This window comes from Calonectris borealis, chromosome 2, assembly GCF_964195595.1.
Source record: "Calonectris borealis chromosome 2, bCalBor7.hap1.2, whole genome shotgun sequence".
Taxonomy (NCBI): domain Eukaryota; kingdom Metazoa; phylum Chordata; class Aves; order Procellariiformes; family Procellariidae; genus Calonectris; species Calonectris borealis.
Window position 1 is genome coordinate 142,505,146 of NC_134313.1, and position 19,573 is coordinate 142,524,718.

A 19,573-nucleotide genomic window follows, 5' to 3' on the forward strand; every position below is an offset into this window, starting at 1 on the left:
AATTATAGTACTTTCTTTGTTATGAACATATCAGGCCTATGATACGTGCAACCCTATTATATTACCTATGCAGAGCCGATCTGATCAGTGAAAAAAAGTTGCCATGCATCGAGCAGCCCAGGAGTCCCACAATTTGTGTGAGTAGGTCATCTGATGAATTTGTGATGCAGCTCTTCTGCTGTTTTTCTGCCTCGTTGGAAGTCTCATATACTCTAAGTGAGTTTGGGAAAGTAAGATTAGAAATATGGTAACCCTAACGTTTCAGATTGCGTTTTGAGGTATGTATCTGTCCTTACTGCACAAGGAGCACAGGCACTCGCTGCAAGGTTCTGGATTTACTTCTGAAGACCAGGAGCATACAAGTTTGTCAGATCTTGTTTGATTGAGTCTGCGTATTCTGAAAAAAATCAGCTTACTCTTTGAGTTAGGCAAGTAAAGGAAAGGAAATGTATTTAATTTGCATTCGGTGGGTTTTTTCCACTGTGAAGGTTTTTTTGGGTATACATTTTATTGTAACTGTGAAAGAGTTACAGGAAAATCATCATGCTTTGTGGTTTGATTGTTTCGCATTTCCTTGGAAGAAAACTAAATTTTGTATACCAATTTTGTTATAAACAAATTTGTCTTGTTAATATAGTATTATGGTAGTGTACAAAGCTGTCATGAAAATGGGGGATCCTGGGTACACACCACCTACATCAACTTTCTACCCTGATACCTGATCATGAGAATACCAGTATTGTTGTCAAACACGTGCAGCTTGTGTAACAGACAGTGTCTCGTATATACTTAACAGGTGGTAGAAGAATAATTTGAAAAACTAAAACCCTTTGAAACTGAAATTGTTTGCTCCTAAGAAATGGGACCTTGATATTTTTCTTATAGCAATAAACAGGAAAAGCGCTCTGTTTTAGAAGGAAAACTTTAATGAGCAAAATTTTCATAGCAGTTCAAAGTTATTCAAGTGCTATATTGTCAACAAGAGTTGTAGGTCGGCTTTAAAGTTTGTAAGTATAATTTGTCTCCTACTATAGGTACATGGAGACGTCTTTGCCTGTGCGCCTGTACATTATGTAGTAAACTTTTAGTTCCAAATTTGTTGGTCAGGCTTTGAATTGGTATTTCTGTAAAGAGATAACCAAAATGAGTATGTTTTCCAATTATTTTCTTCTCAGTATGTATTTAATACTAATATCCATCTTATAAACAGGGGTTAGAAAATAAAATTTCTTCACTGAATATATTAGAAAAATAGTAACATAGAAGATAGTAAGAGCCATATTTTAGCATATATCAGCCTGCCATATCTTAATTTCAGTGGGATTGATGCTATAATAAAGTTCTATATAAATTTTAATTGAGTTTTTTCCGTTGTCTGATTTCCCTAAAAGGTGGATTAGCTTGCTCTTTCATGAAGCTGGGGTAGAAAAGTAGAGAAAAAAAAATTACTACATAAACAATTGTCCCTTTATTTGAAGGTTCAAGCTCAAGTGCGACATGCAAAACTCAACTTTGACAAACTGAAGACTGATGTCTGTCAAAAAGTGGATCTTTTGGGAGCAAGCAGATGCAACCTCCTTTCTCATGTGTTAACAACATATCAGGTATCCAAAGAAAATGTTGACCTCCAAAAGAAAGATTTCCTGTTAATATATGGGTTTTTAAGAGGTTACCATGGCAATATTCAATAGTAAGAATATATAACTAGTATTGGAAGGGAGATGTGAAATTTGCACTGAAAGCAGATTGGTGTTAAAGCTAACATTGCATTGAAATTTTATCCTACCTTACAGACAACACTTCTTCATTTTTGGGAAAAAACTTCGCACACGATGGCAGCCATCCATGAAAGTTTCAAAGGTTATCAGCCATATGAATTCAGTATGTTAAAGGTAAGGAATATATAGATACGTTTGTTTACCCAGTGATAACAAATAAAAGACCATACAAGGATGTAGAAAGCACACATTCATATTTTGTCTGTATATTATCTGGCAATTTTATCCCTGTCCTATCTTTTCATTTAAATACAGGTTTTCTGTTAAATGCACTTCTGGCTAGTAGGATCAAACACTGCATGTAGAGTACAGTGACTAAGAGACCTATTTCAAAGACAGACATTATTCAGGGCTGCATTTAAGTACGTGTTTAAGTGCTAATTGGGATTGTGTTTGATTGTTCCTAAAGAATCATAAAATCCAGCAGAATTAGGGATTTATGTTGCCCTCCAGAATCCTGCAAGTGAATTAACACTACTTTGCTTTGCATCTGTTTTTAAAAACTCACGTTCTTTAAGAAGACCTTTTTGGACTGAATATGACTACATAGATGCTCAGGGTTACCACATCTGTTTTGAAGTACTAAGACTTACTACCCCTTAACTGCTGTGAGGAATACTATTTTGCTTGACTAGTGATATTTGCTGATCCTTTGTAATCTTTGAATATGGAATATGTGCAGTGTCTGACTGAAGTCTGAGTCCAGAGTTTCACCAGGTATCTAAAAACAAGCACTCAGCGCTGTGTATTTTCCTGGTCATGCCTTCCTCTGCATAGGAAGTTGCTTTCCCCATTGCAATTTGAGGTTCAGTAGAGGAAACCGTGAAAAAATTCATTAACTTTCCAGTTATCCCCATAGATGTTTTGTCCTGTAGTTATTTTCTACAATGTAGTAACTACGTGATTGGCTGATCCTGTTTGCATGGGAAAGAAATAGCATTTGTCTGAAGGAGGTCTGACGGAAGTGTTACCAGCGGGAGGAAAGTGAGGAATGAACAGTGTGTGGCAAAGCCGCTGTTTTCTTGGAGAGACAACCCAGTTTGAAAACAATTACAAGTCGTAGCCTCAATCCATTAAATGTGCATATGCTTGTGCATATGACATGTAGAAGTGGAAGTTGGGCTGCACTGTGCTATATAGCCTGTGGCTACCCCAGAGTTCCTGGAAAAGAAGCACCTGAAGGTATAAGGTTTAATTCACCCCAGACTACCGTACTGGTCTGTACATGACTATGTTATATTTAAAGTTGTTTTCTAGAATGTGGGTTGGGAGGGAGCAGTTTCTGAACTTTGAAGTGTATAAAGAGCTTGTGGAGACTGTTACTCCTGCAGCGTGAAACATCACAACAGACCAAATAAACAAACAAATTTCAAGCTCAATCTCTCCTGACCAGAGGACAAAAATAAAAGGAGGCTCATAAATTGTTTCATCTTACCCAGCCTCTGAAGAATCCTGTCTTGCAGAAGTCCTCACTTGCCATGAAGTTAACATAACTCTAAGCTTCTTTCTTGCATAGTCCACGTCATGGCATGCGGGTTTTAGCCAGAGTTTATGTCCAGGTTTCAGCAGGAGACAGTTGGGCATAGTTATCTTGACATTGCTAATAATTGCCTACAGACTCACCAATTAAACTCCAAACCGGAAAAGAAAGTCCCCTTTATTTCCCCACCATCGCCTGCTCAGGAGCCTTGGTACCATGCTGGTGGGCTGTTCTCCTCATAACTTCCCAATGTTAAAAGGTTTCTGAGGAATTTTTTCTCTTTGCTTTGATACAGACCAATTCCAGTCTAATTTGTGTAGGTAGCCTATATTGTTGCTGGGTATTTATTTTTCATTCTCTTTTATATCTAAAAATGTGATTATTTGAACAAGACATATGATATTTCAAAATGTATAGTAACATTTGGACACCTTGGAGAGAAACTTGTACAGAAAATGCACCTGTTCTGAAGTGTGAAGTACCCTTGTGATGGAGGATGAGAGAGATTTGGGGATGCTTATCTTTTGAACTTCCTCCTTTCAGTATAATCTAAATTTGAAATTAGGTTGGGAATCTATGATGAAGAAATACAATCTATATTGAGTCCAGACACATGTAACAAGCACTCCCTTGAAGCAAAAAGTAAATATAAAAATGGTTGTAGTGTGTTTAGGAAGCAGCCTAACTTTGTTATGAGAATCTTAACCATTTTTATTGCTGGCCTCCTGTGCTGAAAAGATGTGATTTCCTGTTTTTGCAGTGATATGTATGCTGAGAAATGATGCTAATCAGGAGGTAGTTTTATACTACAGAATTTCATGGAAGTCCGTGCTTTCAGAAAACAGCTGCTTGGGAATAAGACTATGTTACTGCCTTTTATTATCAGGTCTTTATTTCTTTCGGTCTCTAGAGTGTGGGATTATTTTCTATACCAAAGTTAAGTCTCCTCCATGATTTCTTTTCCCCCAATTAGTATTTTCTGTTTGTTTATATTAAACGATTGCTAAGGAGATTAAACCAAAATCTGGAGTTTGCATCAGGTGAGACTCTGCTGCCTAAGAGAATATGTGCCTGCTGCTACTTCAGGTGCCTTCCTAGTGTAAGTCACCTCACCTCTAACTTGTCATTTCTGAAGGGTGTGGGACTCCCATGAGTCCCGTGTCTCCTCTGCTAGACCTGGGTGTGGAATAACAATAAATGTTTATGGTTAGGGAACTGATCCCTACCAGTCATATCATATGTTCATGCCAGAGTAACTATATATTAAGAAGGAGCTGCAAGCTAATTCTTCATTGAGATTACATGGTATTGTTTTTTTATGAAGTATAATAAATGGCTATAGCTGATCTAGGGGAAGTGTAGTTTCTGATTGAGAAACTTTTGGTCTAAAGATGTACCCAATGAAGATGCCATGTCTGCTGTTGACTTTATGCATTAAAAATAATTAAAAAACAATCAGAATATATAATTGCTTAGAACATACATAAAATATTTCAATGTGCCCATTTCTACGTTTAATTGGGAGTTACCCCTTTTAGAATATTTTCCCCTGTCTTATATCTTAAAAGGGATCTTTTCTAAAAAAAAAAAAAATTTGAATGTGGTGCTTGCAAATAATTTTTGTCTTTTATGATTCCAGTTCTGATACTAGCAGCTTAATTTTGCTCATACAAATGATCCTTCTGAATTAAAGTAAGCATACATGTATGTAGGATTAGTGTTTTACTTTAAAACAAGAATTTAAAGAAACTGTTAATATTTGACTTAGACGTAGATTGTCTTACTTGAAAAATTAGAAGGTGCTATGTACTGGAAAATTACTATTTGTGTTTTGTAGTATGAATATATTCATGTACCAGGTTTACCTCAGGAAGGAGACTCTTAAATGCCTCTCGGGATTGTTTCTGGAAAGAAAACATTGTCTTTAGAGATGTTTGCCAAAGTCCCTTAATGAAAAGCAGCCCATTTGTTTTCTTTGCTTCAGGGCATATGCTGAGAGTAGTATAATTGTGCTATTGCAGCTGTATTTCCTAACTGCAAGTTTCATGCTTGATGAAAGATGATTATTAATGTGCTAACAACTCTATGTATCGTGATGTAAAAGTATCTGTAACTGTATCTATTCCTGTAATATTAAAGATGATAGGCTGCTTTTTTGGTAAAGCCTATAAGGTTTCGTTGTCTTGAAATTACCATATATCAAACGAATTCAAATTTATTTCAGGGGCTACTTTTCATGAATGATACCTCTTTCTAATTTCTGTCATTGTTTATTCACCTTAGTTACTTAATGAATATTTAGTTGCATTTTTTACATTTTAATGCTGTAATACCAGACTTCCTGAAGAGTTTGTATAAACCTAGAAATAACAATAGCCCTGGTAAGAGAGTTAAAAGGCGTAAATCTCAGTGCATCCATTTATTTCCGTGCAAAGTGGAACGCTGCTGCCTGTGCTTCTTACATGGTTTGGAGAACTCTGTCCAAACGGGTACTACAACACTGTTGCCTTCTGCTGACGTCTGCTGTAGTCTGGTATCCTTTCTTGTTTCTGTTTGTTGCACCTTGACTTTACTCGTAGGCAAGATTGCGTATAATTTTATATCTCTAGGAGGTTTTTTCATTTTTTTTTTGGTTGTTTGGGGTTTTTTTTTTGATAAATCTCCATGAAGAAATTCTGAGACTACCTGCTTTTCCTCTTCCCTTTCAGCTCTCCCCTCAAATGAAACATATCCAAGTTTTTGTCTCCTCAGTGGTGTTGCGCTTCTCCATATGTGTTGTGACATCCTGGGATGTATCCCTGGCTGCTGGAGTTGCCCTTAGCTGTGTTGCTTTAATTCTTTCTCAGTCAAGAGAAAGCACATTAGTTGTCCAAGGCGCTTGGGGGGAACTGTGGGTGAGCTGAGCACATTGTCAACACTGGTGATTTAACTGCAGAGGACAGGTTTTGTGTGCAGTCCAGATGACTTTGGCTTGACTTGAAAGCAGCCCAGATGTAGGTGAAGGAATTTTGTAAGTGAGCAGCAGTCAGCCTAGGAACGGTGCCTGAGCTGGAACCAGAGTTAACTCTGCAGCGGAGGAACCCCTTGTTGACTTGGATATTTTAGTCTGAGTATTGGGAGCAAACAAAATATCACCGGGTGACTTTTGGTTGTAGAGACAGACAAGATAGGCAGAGTGAATTACTGTGAACTTGCTCTACTAATGTGTACGGTTTTGCCCTGATTTTTATAGTAAAAGAGAAATAATGAAGCTAGGAAGAAAGCTTTCTAAGCACGAGAGGATCGTGCTTCATATACTGGTCATATACTGGTGCAGCTCACAACAAAGTCCACTTGAGTTCATGTGAGCACCCAGATGAGTGCTGTGAAGTTGCACATTTGTCTGCTCTGAGCCAAAAAAATCTGGGACGCTTCATGCGCCCAACTGAAGTGTGCTTGTGTTTGTCTGAACTCAGTCTGCATCTTTATAGCCTTGTTTAATCACTACGCTTTCTAGATGATGGGACAGCTTCCCTTCTTCTGTGTAACCTGAAATAATTAACAGAATATCAGAGTTTCGTTTCTACACATGCTGACAATAGTGATCACGTTACCATGGGTTCTTGTTTAGAAAACAGTTTACAATGGCTTTTTAACATTCAGTTTTATTTCATACTTATTATGTAGAATTTTTTTTAATCTTTTTGAAAAGGTATCTCAGTTTGTAGCGTACATTCGGATGTGGAGTAGAGCGAGGCAGGAGAGAGGAAAATAATTTAATTATTTACTATCAGAATTTGAGGGAATATTGTCTAAATTGCTAAATTGAATTATTGCATTAAAATACAGCTGGTGATTTTTTACAATTTTTATCATAATTTCCATTGAAACTGAAGCTATATTTCAGAGCTTTTTTTTTTTTCCTAATACAGGAAATATTAACTGCCATTATTATCACGCTGTTTCCTTCCCAAGGTACTTGTGAACTGCATTTCTATAGGCTGTTTCCGTGGTTAGATCATGGTCCTTTAAATATGGATTTCCTGAAACACTCATGGAGGAAGCATCATAAAATGTAGTTCCTTAAAGAAGGATGTTGATTTCTTTGTATTTTTCTTGGTGAAGATGCAGAAGATTTTACTTCTGATAATTTCTTTAACGTGCATAATTAGGCAGTACTTAAAGTAGTTCTGTTTGTTGTTCAAAACCATTACATCCTTCCTGGGGCAGGCTCTGTGCTGCTATACTTAGTGACAGGCAGCACCACAACCATTGCACCATCGCCTGCTGATTACAGTAAACTGTTTGCCCTACTCTGAAGGTGTCCAAGACTGTGCCTGAAGCGGTACAGTCCCTGTAATGCAAAACTCTGCTGTCTTTCTCTGCACTGCACTTTTGTGCAAGTATAGTGCATATTCTTATGTTTTTGAACTCTAATCCAGGGCCTCTTGGAGTCAATGGAATAATTTCTATCAATTTTAATACTACAAGAAGTGCAATCTAATCAGTACCTGGTACAAATGCAGTTAAAGGGTAACATATTAATTCATAGGTGACCTAGCTGTGGTGGCTAGTGTCCATTATTCAGAATCCAAGAAGTACACTTACAAGTGGTTCTGGTTAGCACTGTTACAGTTTCCGAAAAAAGTGGCCACCACAGAATAAGGTAAATTTCTTTAATGCCTCTATTTATTATTGCTGCCTTTGTGATCCCTCATCTTTTGACACATGATGTCTGCCATGCTCTAGATGTTTATGACAAATTAATCTGTGGTATTAGACAGAAGAATTAACTTACTGAGAGGGGGGAAAAATATGCAACTGCAGTATATGACAGGTCCATTTTGGTTTGGTTTCTAAAACACTGAAGCATACATTTCCTCATACAGACAAGTACTGAGCCAAGCAGAAACTGGAATGCCGCTTCTGGGGACTCATCTGTCCTGGATAACAGGGCAGTGCAAACAAGACCTGCGACGCGCCTGGGAATGCTTTTCTTGTAACAGATCGGCTGGGGACTCTAACTTTTATTCAATAGATGAGATGGACTTAGTGGCCATGGTTTTTTCTTTGTTATACTATTCTGATGAAACATACTACCATTTTGTTAAAACTCCAGATGCAAAGCCACTACATTTTTGAGTTCATTAAGTTTTGTACAAAAGGTGGCTTATTTGTTTTAGCCTCAGCTTTTTGGGGGACGGGGAGAGAAGGTGGATGAGATGCACTACTATGGATATCAGTGAGATGTAATAAACTTAATTACAAGTGGTCAGGACTAGTCACATGAAACATGGTTTTATTTTTCAGAAACTGAGCTGGACTTTGGAAAGAGGAACGTGTTTTCACCTTCACAGCAAAACCATTTGATAGAGCCAAATAGTCACATTGCTAACATCTGCGATTGTTTAATTACTATCTTCAGTTATTTAATTTTTCATACAGAAATCCTAATTAACACATAACAGGGACAACCAGTAGTATGTTTATCACTTCTGTAATCGCAAAGAATCAGTCTATAATGCTTTACATATTGGCTTGTTCACATGTCCAAATTTTGGTTATAAAAATGCTGACCATGAAACTGTAAATTGTTATCTTACAGTATGGCCTTTCAAAGTGCAAAGGGACAGTAGGGTTTTGTAATACCACATCTGGCCTCTATCAAACTAATCATCCAAGATTTTAACCCTCGTTTTCAGATTCAGGGTACAAGTAGTACCTTCCCACTACACTGCAGTTGCCAAGGTTGTGTGAATAGTTGTGTCAGGAAAAAAAAAGAATAAAGAAGTAAAGAAGCAGTATATGAGGAACAAACAGATGTAAAGAATGAATTTTTCTCATCTTAAAAAGAAAAAAAAAAAAAAAGAAAAAGAAAAAAAAGCAAACCCCAAAATGGCAAAGAAACATGCTTTTAGTGCCTGCTTTGCACATGGTATAGATGGTTTTACTTAGAAATATTGGAAACAGAACATGAGTTTAGAAGAAGCCAAGAGTCACCTTCTTATATAAAGTGTGTTCATGTGACTCAGTTTGAATGAGTATCTTCTAACATTTTTTTATTTTGCTTGTTTGAGACAGATATAGTTTTGATGCAGCTCAGAAACATTCTTGCTTAATTTATGTAGGTTCTATAGTCTGGTTTGGCCTTAAAAGACACACTTTTGCTTCTCTGATTCTATTTTGTTTTCTTCTCTTTGTTTATATTATCGTTATGATCTAGAGCTTACAAGATCCTGTGAATAAACTAACAGAAAAAACAGAAAGGGAGGACCCACAGATTGAGAGCACCAAAGCAGTACAAGATCAGCAGAGTCAGTAAGTCACATGGCCTATATATTAAAATAATAAGTATTTTTGTCTATAGTCTGCTTTCTGGTTGCTAAAGTCACCAAACATTTATAAATGGAAATATAGACACAGCTAGTCTGATCACAGTAGCTAATAGTAAGCTTAATACAAGAATTCCTGACTGCCGTAATGTGTATGTGAAAACTAATAAACTTTATGGTGAAATTAAGAGCTATAAGAAGACCCATTAAACCTTTATATGTTTTTCATCTTTCCTAACCTCCTCTTTATTTTTCAGCTTTTGCTTCATTTTTTCTTTAGTAAAAGAAATGGTAAACAACTACACAAGGGAGAAGATATATGAGCATTGTATTTCTCCTGTCAGCAGCATCTCCTTTCACCTGGGAATAGGATATTGATTCCTGATTGCTTTGAGCAGCGATTAGTTTTTGTAATGTATACAGCATCGGTTAGTAATCCAATGAAAGCAGTAGGTACTTAGTAAAAAGTACATCTAAGTGAGCTGATGCTGTCAAGGTTTGAGTTACCTGTAGTTCTGAGGTGAGAGAGACTTTTGAATGGCCTGCTATGGGGAGAGGAGAACAGGAGAACGAGATGCGATCCCTCCCCTATGGGACCATCAGGATTCAGTTGCGAGGAGATGCAACGTTGATATAATCCTGCTGCCACCTGTTGTTTTGACTATCCCTGGTTAAATGAAGCACCCAGCAAAGGATCAGTTGTCAAAAAGCAGAGAACAGCTTGACTGATAATTAGTGGATTTTGCTCGGCTATTTATAGTAATGGGTTTTTAAAGAGTTCAGTTTTCCAGTCCTTTTATTGTTTAGATTCAGAACCACTGACCAAAATCAATTTATAAATCGGTCAGGTTTAGTGCTATTCAGATGAGAAAGGACTCGGCCAAGTACCATTTGGCAGGTGGTTGTTTCCACAGCAGTTCCTTCAATCTGCTGCTTCTCATGTGACTATAATAAAGAATTTCATAAACAATTGTTTTCCTCAATGTTGAATATAAAATTCTAGAGTGAATGCATGATTTATGCAAGATGTGTGCATTGGCACCTACCAGCAAATGCATCAGATGCCATGTCATGGTTGTACTTGTTTTTATTTATGGATTCTCTTTTTCCTTGTTTGTCATAAAACTGAGGGAAAAAATATGTCACCATTTTGCTGTCTAAAACAAACCATAAACAAACCTCTAAGATCCTAGAAGAATTACACAAAACAAAGCTTTTAAAATCCTCATGAACTTTTAAAAACTCATTCACAGTAAACATTCATTACACTAGAATTTGGCCTGAATCTAATTTTCCTCTGCTCCCCACAAACCTATCCTCAAGAGCAGGGGAGGTGGCTCCTCCTGTCCTATCACTACAGGAGAGGAGGAATGTGCCTACACAGTCCTCTTCACCACCACATCAGCCTTGTGGCTGCTTCATGCCCTACTGATTGAATGGCTTTATACAAAATGACAGCAGTTAGAAAGTGTATGTTATTCATTGAAGAGATTACCTTTGTATAAGAATTGCATGTAAACCACAGCTTTTTTTCTGTCAAGAGCTTTTTCATTGTCCTGGTTTTGGCTGGGATAGAGTTAAATTTCGTCCTAGTGCTGTGTTTTGGATTTAGTATGAGAAGAATGTTGATAACACACTGATGTCTTTAGTTGTTGCTAAGTACCCTGCTAGTCAAGGACACTTCAGAGGCTGGGAGGGAGCATAGCCAGGACAGCTGGCCCAGCTGGCCAACGTAGTATGCCGTACCATATGACGTCATGCTCAGTGTATAAATAGGAGGTGTGGTCCAGGAAGTAGCGATCACTACTTGGTTATTGGTCAGCAGGTGGTGAGCAATTGCATTGTGCATCACTCACTTTGTATATTCTATTATTATTATTATTATTTCTTTTTCTGTTCTATTAAACTGTCTTTATCTCAATCCATGAATTTTACTTTTTTTTCCTCACGATTCTCCCCCCCATCGCACTGCGGGGCAGGGGATTGAGCGAGCGGCTGTGTGGTGTTTAGCTGCCTGCCGGGTTAAAACACAACATTCATCAACACTGCTGATTTGGTTTTTCAGAAAGCTGCTGACATGGGACAAAACTCACCTGACTTGATTTTTAATTAGTTGCTGTTAAAAAGAGAAGTGCAAAGTGGGTTGTGGGGTTTTTTTGGAACAGTTGTACCTCCTTCATGACAGTTATGAAAGACCAAATCTGGAAAAGCAGAATGCACTGTACTTTTCATTACAGAGATTTAGTTAAATTAAAAATGGTAGGTTTTGATAATTGGTCTTTAATCTAATTTTTGTTTTCAACAGACCTCCGCCAATGAAACATAAAAGTTAACAACACACCAGCATATACAGCAAATGCAAGGGTCCATCTGAATTACTGTTTATTTGTTATTGATATGATTCTGTAATGATATGACCAAAAAGAGAAAAATTTATTATTATTCTATAGCCTTAGAATTATTTTCTCAATTTTTTTCTTATTCTTTCAAATTAAGGTTGATTTCATTAGATGAGGAGAGCCATACCAAGGAATCAAACTATTCAGGTATTTTATTTCATGTTATCATAACTTCATAAGTGCTGCAATACATGGTTTTTTGCATTTTTGTTTATTCCATATATGTTCAACTTCACCCAGCAAATCCCTATACATGCATAAAACTTAAGGCTAGGAAGATGTGTTAAACCTAATCTCTTATCCCACTGCATTTCATTCAATTACTCTCAGATAGGTCAAATAGCTTGTCTTCCAAAGCATAATTCTTACATTGGACATGTCCTCAAGGAAAGGATCTACAGATTAGTGTCGAGACAAGGAAAGTATGCCACTTAGCTTGCTAGTTTATTCCAGTGATTAAACATATGTACTCTGTTAAAAACTTGATGAATTCAGTGGAACTTCTGCCTAAAAGCTAGGCAAAGTCATACTCAGCTGCTGCCAATGATCTGATGGGTTATTATTTCCCAGTGACGTAGCCAGGCTCTAATTGGAGGTTCACAGTGAAAGAATGGGAAGCAATGGACACAACTGACAGGAAGGGAAATTCTAATTACATACTAGGAAAGAAAATGTTCATGGTGAGGGTGGCGAAGTGCTGGAAAAAATGCCCAGAGGGCATTTTCATCCCCGGAGATCTTCAAGACTTGACAGGACACATCCCTGGAAACCTGATCTAACATCATAGCTGGCTCTACTTGGACAAGGGGCTTGGACAAGATAACCCCCAGATGTCCTTCCGGCCTAAATAATGCCATGGCTTATAGTATACCTTTTTCTACTAAATCAATGGAGAATCCCTTTAATATGTAGTCTTTTATCCTCCATGAAGGTACTTTAAAAGGTGCTACATTAAAATCAAGACACCTCTCACTTCTTCATTTCAATAGACCAACCAGATTGATGTCTTGAAGACATCTTCTGTAATCCTTTATTTTTTAAGTTTTTGTTTCCATTCCACTTTCCAACATCCCTTTTAAAATGTGAAATATATAACTGGATAAGATATTTCTGATGTTGGTCTCTCCTGTCATGTTTCTAGAAGGTAGAATCACATTCCTGTTTCTATATCCAAGAAGGATATCTCATTTTGCTGCAACATCAAGTTAGAAGCGCATATTTGAATTTTTTGTTTATCAAGACTCAGTTCCGTTTGGTCACAGCTTTCCAGGACTCATTCTTCCTTTCTGCAGCATGGCTTATATTCCTTATTCCTAGAAATAAAACTTACGACTTAGTGGTATTAAATTCTCCCAGCTCTGACTACAGAAACTGAATGACTGGCCTGAATGACCACCTCTAATAGTCTATTAGTTGTTTGCACATTTTTTTCAAGAGTGATTTTGTGTTTACTTCCAGATGACTGCTAAAGCCATCGAATAGCAATGGATATAACACTAAACCTTGCAGATCTAAACTAGAAACACTTCTGCTTTGCAATTATTTCTCCTAACAACTGGTTTTTGACATCTGTTAGTTGTCATGTTCCTAATCCATTCAATATGTTCATTATAGATATTATGTGGTGCTAACTTTTTAGCTGGAAGGCTATGCAGTGCAAAGTCAAGTTGTTTCTAAACAAATATCTTTACCAAAGAAAGCTCATAGTTTTATCAAAGAATGAAATTAGTAGGGTTTTTTAAACTAGGTCTGCTTTCCGTAAAAGCACCTTTTTTTATAGGAGCATTTACTATGCTCGTATTCTTTTGCTGAATGCTGTACTAAGCAGGATTGAGTTAATGTTTTGCCTAGGAGTAATGGTGAGCTATCAGACCATAGTTACCTGCAATTACTTGAGTCACCCTGATAATTATTGTTGTTGTTTGGGTGTTTTTTGTAATCATGACACAATATTAGGTCTTTTCCAGTGTTTTGAAGTTTCACCGATTTTGCAATTAATTAGATCAGATATCTCTTTGATGAGATGTTTTAATATTCTTGGATACAAAATCTGACTTATATTTTCTTAGCAGATGTTTTCTAGAACCTCAGTTACTTATGGGCTGTAAAATATTTCACCATCGTCCATAATATAATACCTTCTTCTGTCTCTTTCTCCAGCGCCCCTAAAAGGAACTAAAGTATTTTGGAATACTTTTGCCTGCTTTGCTAAATTTTTCCATCTCCATACACTAGTGGGTCTGTGCCATTGCTAAGATTTTTTTTTTTTCTTAAAGTACTCTGTACGTACTAAAGTAATACAGATGTTGTGCTACTAGTGATGGAGCTGTGTTTCTTCTTCGTTTTCCTCATCAGCTACTTCTGCTTCATAACTTCCAAATTTTTATCAGTTGCTCTGCATTTTCCCTTAATATACTATGGATGTTTTTAAGATTGGCTCCGTCATGTTTACCACTGAACTAAGTCAGGCTTTCAGCAACAGTTGTACTTTTATCATTACAGAATTGTGGCCATCCATATCCCACCTTTCATGAACTTCTCTTTCTGATTGTTTTTCCCCCCCTCTGCCAGTCAGTTTAGGGTTGGGTTTTTCCACTTTAGCTTTGTGCATTGTCCTTAGAATCATAGAATCGTTAAGGTTGGAAAAGACCTCTAAGATCATCGAGTCCAACCGTCAACCCAATACCACCATGCCCACTAAACTATGTCCCCAAGTGCCTCATCTACATGTCTTTTAAATACTTCCAGGGATGCTGACTCAACCACTTCCCTGGGCAGCCTGTTCCAAGGTCTGACCACTCTTTCAGTAAAGAAATTTCTCCTAATATCCAATCTAAACCTCCCTTGGCGCAACTTGAGGCCATTTCCTCTCGTCCTATCGCTTGTTACCTGGGAGAAGAGACGAACACCCACCTCGCTACAACCTCCCTTCAGGTAGTTGTAGAGCGCGATGAGGGCTCCCCTCAGCCTCCTCTTCTCCAGACTAAACAACCCCAGTTCCCTCAGCCGCTCCTCATAAGACTTGTGCTCCAGGCCCTTCACCAGCTTCGTTGCCCTCCTCTGGACACGCTCCAGCACCTCCATGTCCTTCTTGTAGTCAGGGGCCCAAAACTGAACACAGTATTCGAGGTGCAGCCTCACCAGTACCGAGTACAGGGGCACGATCACCTCCCTACTCCTGCTGGCCACACTACTTCTGATATAGGCCAGGATGCCATTGGCCTTCTTGGCCACCTGGGCACACTGCTGGCTCATGTTCAGCTGGCTGTCAACCAGCACCCCCAGGTCCTTTTCCTCTGGGCAGCTTTCCAGCCACTCTTCCCCAAGCCTGTACCGTTGCCTGGGGTTGTTGTGGCCGAAGTGCAGGACCCGGCACTTGGCCATGTTAAACCTCATACAATTGGCCTCGGCCCATCGATCCAGCCTGTCCAAGTCCCTCTGCAGAGCCTTCCTACCCTCCAGCAGATCAACACTCCCGCCCAGCTTGGTGTCGTCTGCAAACTTACTGAGGGAGCACTCGATCCCCTCATCCAGATCATTGATAAAGATATTGAACAAGACCAGTCCCAGTACTGAGCCCTGGGGAACACCGCTCGTGACCGGCCGCCAACTGGATTTAACTCCGTTGACCACAACTCTCTGGGCTCGGCCGTCCAGCCAGTTTTTTATCCAGCAAAGAGTGCACCTGTCTAGGCCGTGAGCCGCCAGCTTCTCTAGGAGAATGCTGTGGGAGACAGTGTCAAAGGCTTTACTGAAGTCCAGGTAGACCACATCCACTGCCTTTCCCTCATCCACTAGGCGGGTCACCTGGTCATAGAAGGAAATCAGGTTGGTCAAGCAGGACCTGCCTTCCATGAACCCGCGCTGGCTGGGCCTGATACCCTGGTTGTCCCACACATGGCTTGCTAGCGCCCTCAAGATGAACTGCTCCATCATCTTTCCCCGACACCGAGGTCAGGCTGACCGGCCTGTAGTTCCTTGGATCCTCCTTCCGGCCCTTCTTGTAGATGGGCGTCACATTGGCAAGCTTCCAGTCATCCGGGACCTCCCCTGTTAACCAGGACTGCTGGTAAATGATGGAGAGCGGCTCAGCAAGCTCCTCTGCCAGCTCCCTCAGTACCCTCGGGTGGATCCCACCCTGCCCCATAGTCTTGTGAGCGTCCAGGTGGCATAGCAGGTTGTTAACTGCTTCCTCTTGGATTACGGGGGGTTTATCCTGCTCGCCGTCCCTGTCTTCCAGCTCAGGGGGCTGAGTACCCTGAGGATAACTGCTCTGACTATTAAAGACTGAGGCAAAGAAGGCGTTAAGTACCTCAGCCTTTTCCTCATCCTTGGTGGCAGCGTTCCCCCCCCGCATCCAATAGAGGATGGAGATTCTCCTTGGCTCTCCTTTTGTCATTAACATACTTATAAAAGCATTTTTTGTTGTCTCTCACGACAGTGGCCAGGTTGAGTTCTAGCTGGGCTTTTGCCTTTCTAATTTCCTCTCTGCATGACCTAATGAGATCCCTGTACTCTTCTTGAGTTGCCTGCCCCTTCTTCCAAAGGTGGTAAACTTTACTTTTTTTCCTGAGTCCCAGCCAGAGCTCCCCGTTCAGCCAGGCCGGTCGTCTTCCCCGCCCGTTCTTCTTAGGGCACATGGGGACAGCCTGCTCCTGCGCCTTTAAGACTTCCTTCTTGAAGAACGTCCAGCCTTCCTGGACCCCTTTGCCCTTCAGGACTGTCTCCCAATGGACCCTCTCGACCAGTGTCTTGAGCAGGCCAAAGTCCGCCCTCCGGAAGTCCACAGTAGCGGTTTTGCTGGCCCCCTTCCTCACTTCACCAAGTATCGAGAATTCTATCATTTCATGGTCACTAAGCCCAAGCTGGCCTCCGACCACCACATCTCCCACCAGTCCTTCTCTGTTTGTGAACAGCAGGTCAAGCGAGGCACCTCCCCTGGTAGGCTCGCTTACCAGCTGCATCAGGAAGTTATCCTCCACACGCTCCAGGAACCTCCTCGACTGTTTCCTCTCTGCCGTGTGGTATTTCCAGCAGACATCCGGAAAGTTGAAGTCCCCCACGAGAACAAGGGCGAGCGACTGTGAGAATTCTGCCAGCCTCTGGTAGAATATTTCATCTGCCTCCTCGTCCTGGTTAGGTGGTCTATAACAGACCCCCAGCAGGATATCTGCCTTGTTGGCCTTCCCCCTCATCCTTACCCACAAGCACTCGACCTCATCATCACTATCATTGAGCTCTAGACAGTCGAAGCGCTCCCTAACATACAGGGCTACCCCACCGCCTCTCCTTTCTCACCTGTCCCTTCTGAAGAGCTTATAGCCATCCATTGCAGCACTCCAATCGTGAGACTCATCCCACCATGTTTCCGTGATGGTGACTAAGTCATAGCTACCCCGCTGCACAATGGCTTCCAGCTCCTCCTGTTTGCCGCCCATGCTGCGTGCATTGGTGTACATGCACTTGAGCTGGGCTACCGATTTCTCCCCCAACGTTGGCGTGCCACCCCCAGGCTCTTCTCTAGTGAGCCTGCTTCCTTTTATGGAAGGATCATGTATCTTTGTCCATGTGTGTTTATGCCTAACTGTATCTATATAGAGTGTGATCAGATGGGATCGTGGGTCCTTAAATGACCAGCTGATTCTAGTGCTGGTAGCACATTTCTGTCATTGTCCTAGCAAAGCCTTGTTAAAATAATATGATTCAAACAGCAAGCTGTTCTGTTTCATTTAGTTCTGAACACACCTTGAAGTTTCTCTTGAAAGGGTTTGACATTCAATTTTTATTCCCCTATAGAGAATTTTATTTCTCCTTTCCAGCCTCAAGTTTGAGGCTTCCAGCTGCCTTCCAGTTCTGGCAATACTGTGACCGACCCTTCATTTGCCTTTAGAGCTACAGACTTATTTGTCTAGAAGCTAGATTTCCTCAACAGTTAATGGGGAGAGAAAGGCATGTTCAGCAGGTAACTTACCACTCCTGTTTTGCTACACATCTTAAATGGGATTAATCACCTGAGGGAAGTGTTTTTCTCTTCACTGATAGATGAAATCTAGATGATTGTTTTGACTCCATGTCTAATCTAAGAAACTTGCTCAGAACTTAAGGTAGTTACAGTTGGGGTGCGGTGGTGTTTTTTCACCTCTGATAGCCTATAAACCTCATCTATACATTTTCCCTCCTGTTGGTTTTAGCCCATTTATTTTCATGCAGGGGAAGAGGTGCTATTGCTTGTATCCTGACCTGGGGTGCTTTGAGGGAAGATTGCTTTTCCCCATTCCCAGATGTGGTGTCACGAGGAAGAACATATTGTCAAGGAAGGCGATTTAGGGAGTGATGAGGTTCTGGGCACTTTTGTGCTCTCTCCTGTGTAAGTACAAGCTTCTAAAAGAAGTGTCTCTGCTTCTGGAGGACAGCAGAGACCTGTCTGATTCTTGCCTCAGTTGGGTGCACTCAGCCTGGAAATGGGCTAGTGTGTCAGGCGGTGATTCAAAGGAAGATCCCCCCAGGTTATTATTCAGAAATTTTCCTCACTTCTTAGAAATGCTTATAGCTTGGGTCTTTCATCCATTGTGACCAGGTTCATTTTAAACATGAATACCAACAACTGTTGCATGTTGATCTTCTAGTGATATTGTTTATAAGCATGGTCTTGTGCCAAGTGTAATTTGACATGTTTACGCATCTCGATTACAGCTGACGATGGCAAGGATGTCATACCCACCTTACAAGGAAATTGTAACCACAAGCAGAACTCAGGTGAAGAGACTTAAGAAAACTACCTTTAGATGTGTACATACTGATTGTCAGTGTACTGCAAACCTTCCTTTGTTCTTTGTTGCTTTTCTTTTTTTTCTTTTTTTCTTTTTTTTTTTTTGCTCTTAGGTGCCATAGATGACTTATTAGATCTGCAACCTGAAGAAAATGGTATGAAACATTTGTGCATGTCTGTTTCATCTGCTTCTCAATTACGGGCACCAAGTATAATTTTAATCTTAGATCTTAATTGTTTTCATAATCTGAAAGGTTGAATGAAATTATTCAGCTTCAGTATTTGAACAGTGTTAAAGGAAACTCAACTTCATCTACATGCAGAGGCACTATTCCTGATGTTATAATGTGAAGTAAACCTTACTGGGGATAAAACGCATCGTAACAGGTGATTCAAGATTAGGTATACTGGACTATATCGTATTTGCCCTGGTGGAGTAGGTTCCACTGTAAACCTTACCCCTCCTATAACATTTCACGAACTTTTATTTTTGGTTCTTTAGTTGTTGTATCACAACCCTTGGCAATACACTAGTAACCACAAGATTTTATATCAGAATTGTACGTATCAGAAACAAATTATTTAGTCCTTCTAAAACCATATAAGAACTGGTGACTTCTTTCAGCCAGATAGTTAATTAAATCTGCTGTGTTGTTCTCATACACACATGAGAAAGCAATCCTTCATTCCAGGCTCTACTCCTATCCTTATGCTTTTGTTAGATCAGCTGGGCAGCTCAAGGGTATCTGCTGTTTTCTTCCAAAGGGAAAAAGGGGAAAATATGTTACATGTTTACCATGTAACATATGAAAGATCTGCCTAAAACTTTTATATTG

The 19,573-nt window shown here is 39.8% G+C and overlaps 1 protein-coding gene across 6 annotated transcripts in view; it reads left to right on the forward strand.

Annotated features, from left to right (window-relative positions):
- ICA1 (islet cell autoantigen 1) overlaps nt 1-19,573 on the forward strand; it is a 78,758-nt gene that overhangs the window by 46,446 nt on the left and 12,739 nt on the right. For 3 of the 6 annotated variants that reach the window (XR_012672675.1, XM_075143679.1, XM_075143678.1), the window contains 5 exons: nt 1,479-1,604; nt 1,794-1,892; nt 9,461-9,555; nt 12,066-12,115; nt 18,662-18,724. Coding sequence is in view for 5 of the 6 variants with exons in the window: in XM_075143679.1 (XP_074999780.1) it covers nt 1,479-1,604; nt 1,794-1,892; nt 9,461-9,555; nt 12,066-12,115; nt 18,662-18,724 (433 nt within the window). In the remaining variant the exon portion in view is untranslated. Of the gene's footprint in view, nt 1-1,478; nt 1,605-1,793; nt 1,893-9,460; nt 9,556-12,065; nt 12,116-18,661; nt 18,725-18,850; nt 18,893-19,573 lie in introns of all 6 variants that reach the window. The other 3 variants (XM_075143676.1, XM_075143677.1, XM_075143680.1) reach the window with 2 other exon arrangements.